This window comes from Pollachius pollachius (assembly GCF_949987615.1).
Source record: "Pollachius pollachius genome assembly, chromosome: 19".
In the NCBI taxonomy this organism is placed as follows: Eukaryota; Metazoa; Chordata; class Actinopteri; order Gadiformes; family Gadidae; genus Pollachius; species Pollachius pollachius.
In genome coordinates, this window is record NC_136952.1 from 5381773 (window position 1) to 5399433 (window position 17661).

The 17661-nt window shown below is 44.7% G+C and overlaps 3 protein-coding genes across 3 annotated transcripts; 2 read left to right on the forward strand and 1 right to left on the reverse strand.

Moving 5' to 3' along the window:
- Positions 1–6583: 6583 nt before the first annotated feature.
- On the reverse strand, positions 6584–10477 carry rexo4 (REX4 homolog, 3'-5' exonuclease). Its single transcript, XM_079757077.1, has 8 exons — positions 9888–10477; positions 9377–9783; positions 8922–9071; positions 8239–8432; positions 7954–8042; positions 7771–7845; positions 7374–7448; positions 6584–7032 (listed from the first exon to the last, which is right to left on the reverse strand). Exons 1-8 carry the CDS (start codon positions 10092–10094, stop codon positions 6886–6888), a joined length of 1344 nt encoding a protein of 447 aa, XP_079613203.1. The 5' UTR covers positions 10095–10477; the 3' UTR covers positions 6584–6885.
- Positions 10478–10594: 117 nt separating this feature from the next.
- On the forward strand, positions 10595–14654 carry pigp (phosphatidylinositol glycan anchor biosynthesis, class P). The gene is made up of 6 exons (XM_079757081.1): positions 10595–10651; positions 10889–10981; positions 11932–12004; positions 12337–12455; positions 12975–13085; positions 14531–14654. Coding segments are annotated over exons 1-5 (390 nt in total). The 5' UTR covers positions 10595–10650; the 3' UTR covers positions 13079–13085; positions 14531–14654.
- Positions 13380–16994, forward strand: LOC307090433 (putative nuclease HARBI1). The gene is made up of 2 exons (XM_079757078.1): positions 13380–14251; positions 14528–16994. The coding sequence occupies exons 1-2, from the start codon at positions 13528–13530 to the stop codon at positions 14971–14973; spliced, it is 1170 nt and encodes a 389-aa protein (XP_079613204.1). The 5' UTR covers positions 13380–13527; the 3' UTR covers positions 14974–16994.
- The last annotated feature ends 667 nt before the right edge of the window (positions 16995–17661 follow it).

Sequence of the window (17661 nt, forward strand, 5' to 3'; positions counted from 1 at the left end):
TTGCTTCATCAGTTAGTACAGTTGGTAGTACTTACAGTTAGTACTGACTGAGTACTTACAGTTAGCACTATGTATACTCTATATACAATGTGTGAATACAAGTATTGTCTGTACCGTATATACTGAACCGGCAAATACAAGTCATGTTTAGGCTCTGTATATACTATAGTGATGAATACAAGTACTGTATAAACTGTAAATACTGGTCAGTATACACTCAGTAGTACTGTATAGTGTAGACTTGCTTTACTTACAGTATAACCATTATCTATATCTCTACAGTCTATCTATTACCTGTATCTATCATTTTATCTATCTACTTAATATATAGATATTTAACTATATATATATATATATATATATATATATATATATATATATATATATATATATATACTGTACTGATGAATACAAGTATTAACAAGTACCATAGATACTGTAGGAGATAGGAGAAGTACTGAGAGTCCTGAGTACTGCTCACTACCTAGGGTAAGACGCAGGGTCTAGAGAACCATGCAGCTCCTCCAGCTGCTTTATACAAAGATCAGCACCACGGAGAGCACCAACACACTCCAAGGGCACTGCGCGAGGCTGTTTTATACTATACTGTTCTATACTCAATGTGCGAGGCTGTTTCATACTATACTGTTCTATACTCAATGTGCTATGCTGTTTCATACTATACTGTTCTATACTCAATGTGCTATGCTGTTTCATACTATACTGTTCTATACTGTGCTGTTCAACGCTGTTTTATATACTGTTCTATGCTTTTTTATACCATAATGTTTGACGCTGTTTTATACTATACTATACTGTTCTATACTATGCTGTTTTATACTATACTATACTGTTCTATGCTATGCTGTGCTATGCTGTTTTATATACTGTTCTATACTTATGCTGTTTTATACTATGCTGTTCTATGCTGTTTTATACTAAACTCTTCTATACTATGCTTTTCTTTACAGTTTTATACAATACTTTGTACTATACTGTGCTATGCCGTTCTAACCTGATGTATATTATGCTGTTCTATACGGTTTTAAACATTATACTTTCCTATACTGTTTTATACTTTTCTACACTTAACTCTTCTATGCTGTTCTGCTCTGCTCAATATTAAATTGTTCTATAATGTTTAATACTAAAATATTCTAAAGTATACTGTTTATACTAACTGTTTTATACCATACTGTTATAGACTAAACTATTCTCTACCGAACTGTTTTAAACTCTTTATACAAACTGTTCTACACTGTTTTATTCTGTTCTATACCGTTCTGTTCTAAATTATTGTATTGTTCTATTCTTTACTGTTCTAAACATTTACCTATGTGTATCTATAGGCATTATATGATATATTATATGTATACTAGATCACCTGGTACATGGTGCACAAGGATACATCCACATTTATGTTACAATTAACATAAATGTTACATACAGAGTACACAATACAGAGTACATATATACTACATCCATATAATTTAAAGGTGACAATGTGGCATGTAGTTTAGAGGTGGGCAGTGTAGGGTTTTAGGTCGAGGGACAGTTAAGTTTGGATGTCCCTTTTAGCGCTATGGGGAGGGGGAAGGAAACCAGGAGGAAAGGCAAATAACAAGACGAGAAAACAGGAAATATTTTCTCTCCTTCCCTCACCCAGTCTCTGTCTTTAGCCCCCCCCCCCCCCCCCCCCCCCCCCCCCACCTTCCTCTCTCCTTCCCTTGCCCTCTCTCTCTCTCTCTCTCCATAGCTCAGCTCCCTCCCTCTCTCTTTACCCCCATTTCTAACTCTCTTTAGTTCCCTCTCTCTTTGTCTCTCTAGCTCGCTCTCTCTCCTGCAGTATTTCCTGGCTTGGCTGCCTGGCTCGGCTGCCTCTCTCTCTACCTCTATCTCTCTCTCTCTCTCCCCAGCATCTCTCTACCTCTCTCTCTCTCTCTCCCTGATATCAATCTCTCTCTCACTCTCTCTTTCTCTCACCTGCATACAAGCAGAATGAGAAATCCTTTCAAAAACAACCTGCAGTTTGACCAGCGGCGAAGAGAGGGAGGAGAGAGGAGGAGAGGAGAGAGCGGGAGGAGAGGAGAGAGGGGGAGGAGGCAGAGGGAGCGAGAGGATAAGATGAGAAAGGAGAGGTGGAGGAGCAGGAGGAGGAAAGAGGAGCAGAGGAGGAGAGACGGCTGCACAGAGCGGGTGCATGGCTGCACTGACACTAATATATATTAGCAGAAACACTGCAGAGAGAGGGGGAGGGGGAGGGTTCGTATTATGGGATGCTGTGAGGTACCAGCAGTTACCACGGAAACGGGAGGGGGAGGGGAGGAGGAAGGTAGGGAGAAGATGGGGAAGGGGAGAGAGATGAGGAGGAGAGAGAAAGTGAGGAGGGGGAGATAGAGAGAAAGAGAGGGTACACACACAATAAAAGGTGTGTTTGCGTGTGTGTGTGTGTGGGGGGGGGGGGGGGGGTGTGCATGTTTGTGTGCGTATATATTTTACCATCCCTACCTCATCAAAGGATGTAACCACATGGTTTCATGCAGCTCTCTTCGCAGCTCTCTCTCTCTCACTCTCACTCTTTCTCTCACTCGCTCTCTCGCTCCCTCTCTCTCTCTCCCTCTCACACACATACCTCTGGAGACCCCTGCAGGCCATGAGAAGCAGTGGCGAAATGTGAACATGCTGCAGGAGTGTGTGTGTGCGTGTGTGTGTGTTTGTGTGTGTGTGCGTGTGTGTGTGTGCATGTTTGTGTGTGTGTGTGTGTGTGTCACAAATACTAACCCCGACATGCCTTTCACACGGGAAGCTGTCCCACTGTTATTACAGACCTGTCTCTGTCTATACTGTCCAACCCATAGCTGCTCCTTTAATGACCTGTCTCTATATTCTTAGTATACCCCTAACTGCTCCTTTAATGACCTGCCTCTGTAGTCTTGGTCTTACCCCTACCTGCCCCCTAAATGACCTGTCTCTGTATGCGCTGTCTAGCCCCTACCTGCTCCTTAATAACCTGTCCCTGGATTCACTGTCCAACCCCTACCAGTTACTTAATATCCTGTCTCTTTATTTACTGTGTCACCCCTACCTGCTCCTTAAAGAGCAATTTGCAGAGTGCCATCCCAGTTAATTAATGTTGGGAAAGTAGCAAATTGATTTTTACATTATTTAAAGATAATCTAGACTTTGAATTACAGGAGATGTTCGAGAACCTGAGAGCATCGCTATGTTGAATCCCTTGTTGCTCCAGCTAGCGAGTAGGTTCAGAACCTGAAGCGGCTGACCTTAATGGATACCTCAGCTTAGCTAACCCCGCGGGCCCACCAAGAGTTCGGTACCGAGCTACCTGCTTACTGCAGGTCGGAGCTTAGAGCAGACCCGCTGAGCTGGGTAGCAATTAGACTGAGGAGGGGGTCAGCTAGCGTAGCGCTAAGACCTTGCTAATGCACTCGCTAACCGAGCGCTCACGCACTGCTGACACAGCGCTCAAAAAGGAGCACCAAGAAAGCTCTCACGCAATGCTGAGACAGGTTAAAGGCAAGATGGAGGATGGAGAGGGACTCTGGGAAGAGGAGGAGAGAGGGGATGGGGTAGAGGAGGAGAGGGATGATGAGGGAGAGGAAGAGAGGGAGGGTGGGTTAGAGCTGGAGGAGAAGGGAGATGGGGAGCAAGGAGAGAGAAGGGAAGGAAGAGAGTCTAGGGGAGAGGAACATGGAGGTTGGAGGTGAGAGGAGAGGAGGGTGGGGGTGTGAGAATGGGAGGGTGGAGGTGCTGCAAAGGAGGAAGAACAAACAGTAGCGCCTCTTTCACGCGGCAAGGCACGACACCATCTCCACACACAGACACATGACGACACCGTTTCAACACACACACACACACGTGCACGACAGCGTTTCCAAACACACACACGCACACACAGGCACGCACGACAGTGTTTACACACGCACACACAAACACACGGCAGCTCATCCACACACACACACACACACACACACACACACACACACACACACAAACACACACACACACACACAGTAGCGTATCCACGACCACAGATGAGAGGGAGGGAGGTGATTCCGAAGGTCAAACGATGGGATGCACGGGATTGGCCGGATCAGCTAATTCTTATTCAACTTCGCCATCAACTGTTTTGACGTGAACACTCTTTAGAGAACAAAAGAGCCTGGGCCAATCACAACAAGCTGTTTTTTAGGAAAACAGCCAATCAGAACCTTGGCCACCGTCTCTAGAGGACGATTCCGTCAACTCAGAGTGTTCAGGGTAACCCACGGTCTAAAAATAACCCCCCTGATTTATAATGTAGGCTGAGAGGGGGGCAGACGGCTGGAGACACAAAGATTCCATTAAGAGAACTGTTAGCCTGCCAGGGTGTGTGCCTGCTTGTGTGCTAGGCTAGCAGCTGTGCTAAAGACAGATGTTGAATGGGAGCTCGAGACTCCTGCACTGCCAGAGGCAACCATGACAACATGTTGAGACACTGACAGAAAAACAAAGGCTCTTTAATACATATAAAATCGTTACTTTGCATCTATACATATATATACATACATACAGTATATGACCAAAATAAATATTTTGATTTTATATTGCATTCAAATACTTTACTATAAAAGACAATACAATATCTAAATATCTACCTATACACAATTAAACACACATACTTGCACACACACACAAACACACACTTGAAAATAATTTACATATTTACATCCCTCTCTGTGCAGGTGCATGGACGCGGGAAACACCCAATACACGCGCATGTCGGAGTGCAGTGTGATGGAAGAGTGAGTGTGAAGGATGAGTGTGAAAGGGTGAATCCATTATTTACCGCCACACAGATTTAGAATATCGACGGCATGACTCATTCTGTCACAATCCAGCTGTGATTAGTTATAAAATATCGATTAACAGACCCTAACGGCCGTCAACGGCTTGGAGAGGGTGCTCGCGCCTATTGTTGAAGAATCGGTACTTGTTGAATGTCCGCGAGACTCTCCGTTAAAACCGGTTGTATAATGAGACGAACACGTCACCAGAACACACACACATACAAACACACACGCTCGCATACTACACTTCAATCACACGATGTTACTCACTCGCTTTGGGTTGTCCTTGACTTCGTAGTATCGATCCCGGATCAATTAATCGGTGGGTTTTGAGGTGTGGTCTCGGACGGTGTTCAGCTCCTCGCGCGCATTCAGACCCTATGATGTGCCGCTCCAGACTCACGTGCCGACCCCGTCGCGAGCCGTCTGAACCTCAGGTCCGCTCGAGGGTTGCCTCCCGCGTCATGTGATCACTCAAACCGATTCAAAGCTTGAGACTACGTCATACGGGGGTCACACCTGATGATTGATCGGACTTTTAAAACCGTTTCATAAAAATCACTTCAAAGCATCTCATAAAAAACGCTTCAAGTCGTTTTGTTGTGTATTGAGGTTAGCCTACTCCATTCTCCAATGTTTACTGATTACTAGTTCATTTCATGATTTTGTATTTGTACCTAGGCCTAATCTCAATTATTTTTCAATGTATTGAATTGTATGCTGGTTTTATTGGCCTAATTAGGTTAAGTGATTTCTAACTTCATGTTACCATTCAGTTGCTTAATTAAGGCCTATATTGTTCCAATGTCGACAGCCCTCTAATCTCTAGAATTGACAACCTCATTATTGTATCTGTTGAAAGTGTTTTACCTGTTGATGTGTGAAGACACACATCAACAGGTAAAACCGTCCCATTAAACATTCTAAACAAATAAAATGTTTCTATGGTGGTTATGTTTTACTGAATCATTTATTGCACTATTGGACCATTTTAATTTACTAACATGTCAACGATGCTGTAAGTGAGCCTTTATTAGCCTACAAACGGTAATTTCTCATTGGCGCTGGTTAAAATGTACAAGGATGGCATAACATTTCGTACGACACATAAACGTAACGTCATGAATATGCTTTGATGCGTATCTTTCTATAGCAGCTGACTCATAATCAGTTAGTCTAATTGAGTGGGCCACCTTTCTGCTAGTAGTCAAACACACCAGCCCAAGCAGGCAATAGACTGTCTGTACTGCCTCAGGGGTCTAATCAGTCTGACTCGGGCCAGGTGAGGCTGCTTTATCCAGCTATCGTCCACAAACTCCAGTCATCTCAGCTTGTCACTTCTGCTGAGAACAGCACAGATTTCTCTCCTTCAGTCTATTAGATAAAGGTAGACAACTCCCAGGGTCTTCAAAGTCAAACACACTGTTGTAGTGGCTTACGTCTGATTAGTCTTCCATTTGATTTATGACGTCTTCTCCTACAGCTAGACTCATCAACATCAAACCAATGTCAGACGCATAACAACATTTTTTTTTGGTAGATTCAGCAATTCTCAAAGGATCTTGAAAAATCTGCATGTTCAATAGATAGCAAGATACAGGGTCCGAGATCACCGAATTGGGCCCTCTTGTGCCATATGTAATACACGATTTAGGAGGTTTCAGACACATTGTTTAAAATCATCTTTATTGAGAACACAAACACAGAACACAACCTTTTACAGGGGAACTAATCAAACAACAGCTGCTCGGTGTAGATAGGATCTACTGTTAACGTATATTGTCTGTTATATACATGTTAGTTTTAAAACTCAGTGACCTGAAGTAATAAAGCTACATATATAATAATACAGCTATACATTATAATAACACAACAAACTTTTTTACTGGACTTTTTCTTTGAAAGTTTCTCTTGTTTGTTGTACTTTTTCCGGTTCCGTTTCGTGTTCATCTTGTCTTTTTCTTTCACAATAAAAGTCCATTTGCTGCGATGGCGTCACGACCAATTGTTTGTCAATGGGGTTCCAGGGGTTGTGGGGTCACTTGTCTTTGAAGGGGTGGGGCTTGAGGGCCGAGGGGCGGGGCTTCCTGGCCTCGGCCTTATCGGCCCGACTGGCTTTGATCTCTGCCTCCCAGTTTTTCTTCACCATCGTGTAGAGCCTCATCGTAGCCTGGGCGTCCTGCACCTGGAGAGAGAGAGAGAGACAGAGAGAGGATGAACGCCTATACCGACCACTACCTCTGTGCATACTGTACACTGTTTGGATATTACTGCACTATTTATTTGTGTATGCTACTTATTTTTGCATATTATTTTACTTTATGTGCTGTGGCAATGTTTACGTGCATTTTCTATGTCAGTAAAAACCCTTTGATTCTTGAGGGAGCGAATAATGTGTACCAGTATGAATGTGTAGAGTGTGGATCGACTGAATGTATTGTGTAGTTGAAGTTATTTGTATACAGAGTATATAGCATAATTAAGTATAGGGTATATAGTATATAAGATATAGGATATTGTACATACTGAGGAGTGTTCTCCCTGCTGAACCTTGACGTTCAGCACCTCTCTGCTGAGAACTTTGAGGGATGGTCGGGAGCTCTGTAAGGAAACATAACATGGTGACCCTCCATGCATTGACCAGCAGGGGGTGCTGCCGAGTACAACCCGGCTCAGAGATGTGCACTGTGACTGTAGATGTCCATCTACTAAAGACTGATCGGTTCGAGTACTTGGTCCAAATTATGTCATTGGTCCAACTGTTGTTTCAGACAGCGCATTGTGTATGAGGCAGTAATTAATTTAGAAAAAAGCAAACATCACAGTTCTGCCTAAACTCTAACCAATGCATCATGGGAAATCATAATTAAAATATTAATTATTATTATTATTATGGGATGTCTGAGGAGGACCAGGACTTTACCTTAACTCTCACTCTGAAGGGTTTGTACTTCTGGGTGTCACGGATCTTCTTCTTGGGATGGTCCAGGAAGAGGACCTGAGGGAAGACGGGGACGATGTTATAATTAGGTTATTAATTCATCTTAAGTCATAATGTATTGTATGGGCGGTACCATAAAGACATATTGTATTGCGTGAACTCTACCTTTAAGTCATTGTGTATTGCGTGTCCGACCAGTATCCTTCCCTCCATGATCTCTCCTACCTCCTTCTGAACGGTCTTCATATCCTCACCTGAAACACAACAACCACCACCATCATCATCATCATCATCATCATCACCACCACCACCACCACCACCACAGTCCTCATTACCAGGTCTTGGATAGGTTAGAGGTTTAAGGGGACTACATCATGGGTCTGGGTCTACAGCGGTCTGGGTCACGGATCTGGGCCTTGGGTATGGGGTCTAGGTGTGTTCAGGACCCACCGTCTTTGATGTCCTCGGGTCGGATGCCGCTGAAGGCCGTGCGGTAGTCGGTCACCTCCTCGGTAGGCTTGACGAAGCGGTCGTAGATCAGCTTCCCGAAGTGGTTGACGATGGAGACCCGGGCCAGGATGCTGTGCTCCCCGTCGGGCCCCACCCCCACCATCTCACAGTCTATCGCCACCGCACGCGTCAGCCTGCCGTCGCCACGGGAACCACGGAGAGGAGGAGGGGGAGGAGACTCAGTTATAGGACAGGCCACTTATGACTGATGACCACTTCTATGCATTCCAACATGCAGTACTTATAGACAGGAACACTCAGGAGGTAGAGCAGTAGCTGAGTGTTGATGTGTCCCTGAGCAGACACTTAACCCTAACTTCTCCTGACGAGCTGGCTGTCACCTTGAATGGTTGACTCTGCCGTCGGTGTGTCAATGTGTGTATTAACCGATGTAAGTTGCTTTGGATAAAGCCGTCTGCTAAATGGCCTAATTGTAATTGTTGTCAACGCTGTGGCATGATTTTCTCTCACATCTATAATGTATATATTTTGTGAACGCCTTCTTTATGATTTGATTTAAATAAAATGCGGTGATGGTCTGATGTGAATACACACGTTTGTATTTGACTGGAAACAATGGTAGGTTCTGCGGGGGTCCCAGGAGGCGTGTGTGCTTGTCTCACCCGGTGAAGGCATGGCTCTTGACCAGGCCGTCCTCAGTGTTCTGGGGGGCCTTCTTCTGGACCGTCCTCCTCCTCACCACGTCAGCCGCCTCCTTCCCCACCGCCGCCTCGATGTCATCCGGGTCCACGTCGTCAAACCACAGGTCGGCGCTGCAGAGGACCCGGGGCAACCGGTTAACAACCCGCTGCTAACGCGAACATTAACGCTAAAACCTAATCGAAATCACGACAGTTTTGCAACCAAATCAATTGTTCAGGGTTCTTAGCCAGATTAACTAGTTGAATTTCTTCCTACACACCGGACTTTACATCATTGGTTAACTATTCCACATGAATGATTACGTCATTAAATAACATATCGCAGTGACTAGAGTCAAACACCCTAACCAATACTAGGGTTTCATTTCCCCTTCAGTCCCTTATCATAACTCATTTGATAGTACAGCTGGCCTTACTCAGTTGGGGGTCCTGGCTCCCGGGCCCCCTTCTCCTTCTTGGCTGGCTGGTGTCCGTCTTTCCCTCCCTTGTATTTCTTCTTGGCTGGCTGCTGGTCGTCTCTCCCTTCCTTCGCTTTCCTCTTGGATTGCTGCTGTTCGTCTTTTCCTCCAATCTCTTTCCTCTTGGCTGGTTTCTTTTCGTCTTTCCCTCCGGTCTCTTTCCTCTTCTTGGTTGATTTATTCCCCCGTTTCTCTGCCGGTGAAACCGTTTCTTTGCTACTCAGTGTTTTGGGTTTGGCTGCTTTTCCTCCGTTTGTCAAAGAGGATGCGGGAAGAGGTTTGGTAGTACCGTTAACCTCTTTGGGAGAGGGTTTCTTGGGCACATCCTTCTTCTGCGTCTTCGGCTCTGGGTTAGCCTTCATGATCTGTAACGCATCAATCACATTAGAAAGACTTCATAGATATGACACATTCATCAGTTGGCAGCCAGTTAAACTTGATGACAGTAATATAGTCCTAATAAACCTACCTCTAATAAAGCCTTCCAGTTGGCAGAGAACTGCTTGGGGTCTGAGGGGGGTGCGAGGGGGGCATGGACGGGTTGAGGTCCTCCTTGCTTCTTCCTGCGTGTATCTTTAAAAAAAATCTTCATTTTTTTCTTCTGAGCTGGTGCAGCCGTGCCTGGGGTTTTAGCTGTAGCAGCTTTAGCGCTGTTATCTCTAAAAACCACCTTCATTATGGACGACTGGTGAGTTTGCGTCAAGTTGTTCGAAACCACGCCGCGTCCTGGAAAGTTTCACTTGAGCGACGGCCTGTCTAAAGCAAATGTGTTGCTATCCAGACAGACGGAATATTATTAGTTTAATATATTAATGAAGCCCAGACGAACTGTTAACCTTATCTCATCCGTTTTCATGAGCGATCCTTTACGGGTTAGCGGCAGCTCATTCTGCCATGCTGTTCTGTGTACGTCTGCGTGTGTCACAACATAATGTGTCCGGAGTTAATAACACACACAAAATACAACTGATATAATTCAGCATAACATGTTATAAAAATGATACTCCTATACCAAAAAAGAAATTATTGTATTATTATTATTCTAAAATAACTTTTACGTTGACATTATATTTACATATTGGGATACAATATTGTTTATATAGTTTTTCCCAACATACTCCGGAACTATTATTTTGAACATCCTGAGATCTCGGTCTCTTACTGCGTTGCACGCTTCTTACCAACCGGAAGTGTAATCGTTTTCCAAAAGAAAGCTTCCAACAAGGAAGTCAAGTATGTATAATTACGACTTTTTCTGTATTCAACAATTTAAACGTTTATACCGTGAATGTGTCCCATATTGGGCTCCGTCAATAAAATCTTTATCATTGGATTAATTTGTGCGGTTTCTTGGTTAAAAGACAATGCTGCAGTAGTCTGAGGTTAGATCTGTCAGATATGAGGAGTGAAGGAATCCAAGTAGAATCAATGAACAACTAGAACTTATTCACTTTTCACTTGTGTGTGCAGTGATGGTGGAGAATTCTCCTAATTCCCCTTCTCCTCTCCCTGAGAGAGCAATCTACGGCTTTGTGCTTTTCCTCGCCTCACAGTTTGGATTCTGTAAGTACATCATTACTCTTATTCCCTTATCCAGAACTACAAGTTATTAAGTCCCCTATATAAAGCTACAAGCCCCTAACTCTATGTAGAGCTTCAAGTCCTTTTTGTCCCCTTCATATAATTACTTGTCTTCTAGTCCCCTTTAATGAACTACAAGTCCCTTTGCTCTATATATAACTATATATACACTTAAGATATCTATAAAGCACTACAACTCCTGTAGCTCTGTATATAATTATAGATACTTTAGAAGGCCTACATTTAACTGCAAGTCCCTAAGCTCTATATAGAACTACATGTCTTATCCCTCATAGCTCACTTTAGGAAACAGACCCTGACATATGCCGCCTTCAAAACAGTGAGTTTCCGGGGGGTTCGGACCTTAAGCTCGGAGCAAAGTGCTTTGAACACTCTGTTGGGTCTGAGTTCTCGCTCGAAGTAAAGCAACCCGAGTCCTCCAAGTTCACGTCACAACAATGGCCGCCCATTTCATTGATAGACTAAAGTGAACATGCAGCAAGCACTAAGAGGCGAACTTAACGCCCATTCTAACATTTGCATTACGATACATTATAGCTTAAAATGATAAACATCACCTAATGAATTCTCGCTCATGTTCAACCATCGCAAGCAGTTCTAATTACTGATTCATCTGATTCAGTAAAGAAGCCCAAAGAGGTCCCTGTGGGCATCCTGCTTGTTGTTGTTATGAAGTCTAGTCTCCAGAATGATCCGTTTTCCGGTTTTACGTCATAACCTACGCAATTCTGAGGGGCGTTTCCTGAACGCTCTTATTTTGGAAGAAGGGAAGGTTTACGTAAAGACACGTAAGAGCTTCCGAACCTCCGAGCTGTATTGAAGGCGGCAATCTTGACTTCCAAGCAAAGCAGTTTTTGTCAGTAAATCCAAATCATGTGAATGATTTTCGAATGTGTTGGTTCTATCCCCAGTTCTGTTCTGTTTGTGGGCTTACGTCCCGGCTGAGTGGCTTGCCCTGCTGGGTCTCACCTACTGGCCCCAGAAGTAAGTGAGGGGTTTCTGAGTTTGGGCCCCTACAGTCAACCTGTAGGCATACGAGAGCAATATGACAAACTATCCCGAACTGTTTCTTAATGACACAAATCTGAATTCAATGCAAGTTACTTTGAATAAAAGTGTTTTCTACATTACTACATAGTAAATTATAATAGTTATTAGGTTTAAAAGTCATGGCAGCTCTTGTTGCATCCTTTTGGTACAAAGCATAGTGGATCTTTATAGATAAGCCCTACAACCGAAGGGAGTTAGTGAACACCTGGTTAGGGTGACGTTGAAATGTGACATCACCATGACCTCACCACCTCACCCCTGGGAAGGTACTGGGTGCTGGCGGTGCCGGTGTACCTGCTGGTGGCCCTCGTCGTGTGTGTTGTGGTTCTGTTCGGAGTCAACATGATGGCCACCGCCCCCCTTGACTCCCTGGACAACATCACAGGTTTGTACTGCACTACGATAGTACTATAATACTAATGATACAACTACATGATGTCCATCGCTCTCTCGGCTACCTGGACACTATCACAGATGTGTTTATCCTAGATGTAATCCTGCAATACTACAGGGTCCACTTTAAAGGTGTAGTGTGTAGAATTTAGTGTCATCTAGCAAAACAGACTAGGCAGAAGTTAAATATTATATTACTATACTAAGTATGTTTTAATTAGTGTATAATCCGATGAAATAAGAGTGTAATTACGTGTTGTAATTACCTTACAATACAGCCTTTATGTATGTATTTATTTTTAATTATGTATCAGCAACAAAAAGGCCATTCATGCAGGACAAGACCATTAGTTACTGCTGATGCTGCAATATAATTCTAATTGTGTGTGTGTGTGTGTGTGTGTGTGTGTGTGTGTGTGTGTGTGTGTGTGTGTGTGTGTGTGTGTGTGTGTGTGTGTGTCGGTGTGTCGGTGTCGGTGTCGATGTGTGTCGGTGTGTCTGTGTGTGTCAGACCCATACGCCAGACGCCAGCCGCGGCATGAGGGTCCGGAGGGGGGGATCCCTCGACTGGAAGATGTTCCCATCAGTGAGGTCAACAGGAAGTTCTTCCTATGACCCAAAGGTCAGCATTGTTCTTAATTTCTCTCTGGACAAACCAAAGGCACACACATGATACACAAATAATAACACACACAAAATACTAACACGAATTTCACTTTTAATATATCGGTTTCCCATTGGTTTTCCCGCCTATCAGGCGAGGAAACCGATATGTTAAGCGTGAAATTCATTGTTTGTATTACTCCTCTACGCCCAAACAGCGTCTGTTGTTGATGTATGACATGTGGTTACCACCATCATCCACCAACAGGCGCTGTTTGGGCGTTATGTCGCTTAGCAGAAAGATTCCGCTTAAGGTACTTCCTGTTGACTTCCTTGGATTTGATTGTAACAGTTCATCGGATCGGTCGGGGTCTTACAACGTGTCCATGGGTTATCCATGCAAGGACTTTATATCATCTTACGAGGAAGAATATCTGTAAAAAATATTTATTTAGAAGACGATGGCTTTTGCGGCACCGGTGTGGCTCGCTGTCCAGGAAGAGTTCCTTGGATACGAAGTTGAGCCCGTTAAACCATACCCGTCTCCCGTTCATCCAACCGTGCTACCTATACAACCAGACGCGCTGTCGAGGACTTTATTAGACGAGATGGATGACCAGAGCTTGTTTGAAAGCTTTCACCTTACCAGACCATGCATCTCCTTCCTCCTGGACCTCCTCGAACGGCAGATAGACCGGGTCAGACAACCGGAGCACACAGCGGAAGGCATGATCCTGCTCGCCTTGAACTTTTACGCCATGGGAACCGTGTCCGCTCATCTCCTGGTCAAAACCGGGGTCCGTAGTTTAGAGTCGTCTGGTGTGATTGCTCTAGTCTCCAAGCGTCTTTCAGACATGGCGGACCAGTTGATCGCATTCCCGGAGACCCGCAAGGACCAGTGGGATCTCGCCACGGTCAACAAGCGATGCTGCGGGATCCCCCGGGTACTCGGAGTTCTCGGCACCGCCCACTTCAGGACCCAGGACCATAGCGAGGTGTTCCGCTCCCCGCTCTTCCTCAATACGCACGGCTACACGTCGGTGGTTTGCCAGGTGGTGTGCGACCTGGCCGGGTACCTATTGAACGTGGAGCGGTGTCAGATTGGGAGCAAACCCAACCACGAGCTGTGGATGTCCTCCTCGCTCAAACTCAAGGACTCCATAGACCCGGAATTCTGGCTCGTCGGTAAGCCCTAGAAGAAAGCCTTGGCTTGACTACGCTGTTTATAATGTGTACACTTTATCCGGGGAGAGTGGCAAGCGAGGCTGGGAGCAGTCGAAGTATCAAAAATCGAGTACCTAAAAATAATGTATGCTGTGGTTTATCTCTGTTGTGTTATTGTTCTAAGTCCGTCTGTGTTTATTTGAGTTCAAGTCAGGAACCAATGCAAATAACTGTAGAGCAGAAAGGGTGGCCGTGGTCTCCTTCCTCACCATCATCCCCTTCCTCTTCCTCCTCCAGTAGGGAGGGGCTACGAGCAGAACCCCAACCTCCTCCCAGTGTTCCCCAAGCCAGCGAATCAGCACCAGGCGAGCTTCAACGCGGCCCACGGCCGGGCGCGGGCCGTTCTGTCATGCACTCTGGGCCGTCTGAAGCGGCGGTTCCGGGTTCTGCAGCTGCTGGGTTCCGTGGACGAGCGGCTGGACGGCAAGCAGCGCGTCATCGAGGCGTGCTGCGTCCTCCACAACCTCGCCAACCAGTTCTCCGTCCCTGCGGCCCCGGGGACCGCCAGGGACCTCCAGCACCCGGCCAAGACCAGCTGGTATCCCCAGGAGCGGATCGGCGTCAACAGGTCGAGGCTGCTGCTGGATAGGCTGCAGCTGCTGGCGGACTTCTCGCCGCCGCCCGGGGGACACGCTGCTGTGGCGGCGGAGAGTGAGGAGGAGGACCCTAGTAGTACACACTAGTAGGACACATGCAGACTGACTGACTGACTGACTGACTGACAAGGCCGTGTAGACAGGCAAACGGACAGACACAAGGATGTGTCTGAGAATTTTTTCTAATGAGTTTATATATAGTGTTATGGTGCGTTTTATTATCCATCCGTCTCGGAGGTCCGAGGAGGAGGCCGAGCAAGGATTCCGAGACAGAATTCAAGATGGCTGATGACTTGAAGTATTTTATTCATTGTGTTTGGACCGCTTTGGTGGTTTAAATGGCAATTTTAATCACTCGTATTACTGCAATACCTTACTGCGTCCGTACCTCTGCCTATGGCCTATAGCCTTCTTATTTTGGAGCGCCTGGTACTCTGCCAATGCTACCGCGACAACAGCTTTCCGGGTGGCTTCCATGTTTTTCTCCAACGACCGAGCAAAACATAATAAAACGCTTGAAGTGTGGGCGTGACGTCACATCCGAGGTCCGAGTCGGTTCGCAGAAAATAGAGAACGCACAATTATATCGATTTATAGGTGTTCAAACTAAATTGAGTCATGTAGGTCTTGTGGATAACTGGAAAAGCATTAAAGATGAACTGAAATTTGAAGTTAAGTTGATATAACAGATGTATTGTTTGCCTTCTCATTGGTGCAATAACTAAAAATGGCTGAACTTGCTAAAAGGAATTAAAATGTACGGTGAAAGTGATACAAGGCGCCGCCATGTTGGATTTCAACAATTAGCTACGTCACTGGCATGGTAACCTACTCCTACTTTGTGGCTCTAGCAGCCATAGCAGGTAATGAGTCAGGCTCTGAGGCTCGCTGAAATGGCTACGGAAAAGCAAACAACTAGGTATACAGGAGGATCATCTTATTGCATTGCCCCTGGCTGCAGTAATGAATTATATAGGGCCAAGGCAGCTGGGGTAATCATACATTTCCACGGGCTACCTTTGAATAGGAAACCAGCCCTTAATACATGGCTGGCAGCTTTAAAACTTAACCCTCCGATAGCCCCTGTAATGTCAATCTCCACAAGCTAGCACTCCGACAATAAAGTGTATAAACTATTACTCAGACGATATCACAGATCAATGTTTCCAAGCTGCTAATTAAACCACGGCGGGTCTGTAAACAGATGTATCTGCAATATCCATCAACATCCACCAGAAAGTAAACCTCCAACATCCACCTGAAGTAAACGTGACACTCGTGAATCCGCCTCGCATCTATGCTCATCCGCGGGTGTATCTCCCAAAGTGCAACATGTCTTTCAGGTCCCGTCCACCCGGAGCCGATTTCTTTGTGAAACCATGTCTTGAATAACCATGTTAATTAGGCAGATAATAAACCATGTTCTTTAATAGGTCCATGGTCCCAGAGTGGTTTCAAATAAAACTCGACCTATGCGGTTTCGTGTTAGGATTCGTGTGGACGCCTGAAGCGACGTTAGAGTTGCGTTGAAAGTTACAGGGGTTTTTTTGTATTATTTTTGTAGCTTTAAATATAGCCCCTTTGTCAATTTAATTACTAACTGTACATTAAAAACTATTTCTACTCAGTCTAAAAGGCTAAACAACTACTATCTCCTCCTCGACTTGAATGTTTTTATACAGCGCGCAGGCTTGATGCGCTCCACTTTATTTTGTGGAGAACCAGCGCCTTGAATGTAGGTACTACAGCCATAGGCGCCGGAACCAATGAGGCCGCGGGGCCAATGGCCACCCCACTTTTCGTCGAAAGAAAATACAATTATAATTTTTTTTAACTTTATTTTAGCCTGTATTGATGAACTGTTTATTTTCTTAGTAATGTTTTGGCCTAATATTGTTACTATACAAACGAACAGAGCTGCGTCTCCCCGTGACCTTATATTAATTGAGTCTTAAACGTTCTCATCGATTCAGCCAATGAGAGTACTACAGCAGGTAGCAATCGCGTTGCTATGGCCCATGGGTAAACAAATGATAAGGCACCACCACACTAATTAACTAACGATCGCTGTAGGCCTCAGTAACATAAGCACTTAATGTTTTCTTTTTCTTTTTTCCTACATCACAATTGCATGCTTTAATAAAGTATTGTTTTTACCTACCATTACGAGTCTCGTTTGGTTTAGTAGGGAATTCGCACAATGGCGCTGCTGCTGCTTGCTTATGGCTGGTTCATACTACACGATTTCAGCCCAATTTTGCCAACAAAACCATTCTTGGCATTACACCTCTCTACCTCTCTTCCCTTCTGCACCTCTCCCACCCGCCCCGTAATCTAAGGTCCAGTGCATTCATCAACCTCTCCATCCCCAATGTCTGCACCGTCTTCGGACGCAGTGCCTTTCGGTTCCCTGCAGCCTTTGACTGGAACACCCTTCAAAACACCCTTAAACTTTCTGTCGTCACCTCTCTCTCTGTCTTCAAACAAAATCTGCAACAAATCAAAGTTGACTCCTGCACTTGCTAAATAGGCCTTCTTGTCATCCCCTACTGATTAACTGTTTTATTGTATTGTATTGTATTATATTTTATTTTTCTAAGTGCAATTTATATAACCTTGTTTTTACTTTTAGCACTCCCCTCCCACTTCCCCTTAAAGAGCTTCTAGCTATTTTCAGGCTGCACTTGAATTTTGTTCTTAATTTGCTTGCCTGGGTAAATACAGGTTAATAATGATGACAATGAAGAAAGTTATTATGATGATTCAGTGTTAAAT

Bases quoted from the DNA above. Each gene is read 5' to 3' on its own strand.
- rexo4 (XM_079757077.1), bottom strand. From the start codon at position 10,094: ATGAAGGTGGTTTTTAGAGATAACAGCGCTAAAGCTGCTACAGCTAAA. The intron at 9,784-9,887 runs GTAGGTTTATTA...GATGCGTTACAG, and splicing joins ACTGGAAGGCTTTATTAGAG to ATCATGAAGGCTAACCCAGA. The intron at 7,449-7,770 runs GTAAAGTCCTGG...GTTTCCTTACAG, and splicing joins CCTTCAGAGTGAGAGTTAAG to AGCTCCCGACCATCCCTCAA.
- pigp (XM_079757081.1), top strand. The intron at 10,982-11,931 runs GTAAGTACATCA...TTCTATCCCCAG, and splicing joins CGCCTCACAGTTTGGATTCT to TTCTGTTCTGTTTGTGGGCT. The intron at 12,456-12,974 runs GTTTGTACTGCA...TGTGTGTGTCAG, and splicing joins CTCCCTGGACAACATCACAG to ACCCATACGCCAGACGCCAG.
- LOC307090433 (XM_079757078.1), top strand. From the start codon at position 13,528: ATGGCTTTTGCGGCACCGGTGTGGCTCGCTGTCCAGGAAGAGTTCCTT. The intron at 14,252-14,527 runs GTAAGCCCTAGA...TTCCTCCTCCAG, and splicing joins CCCGGAATTCTGGCTCGTCG to TAGGGAGGGGCTACGAGCAG.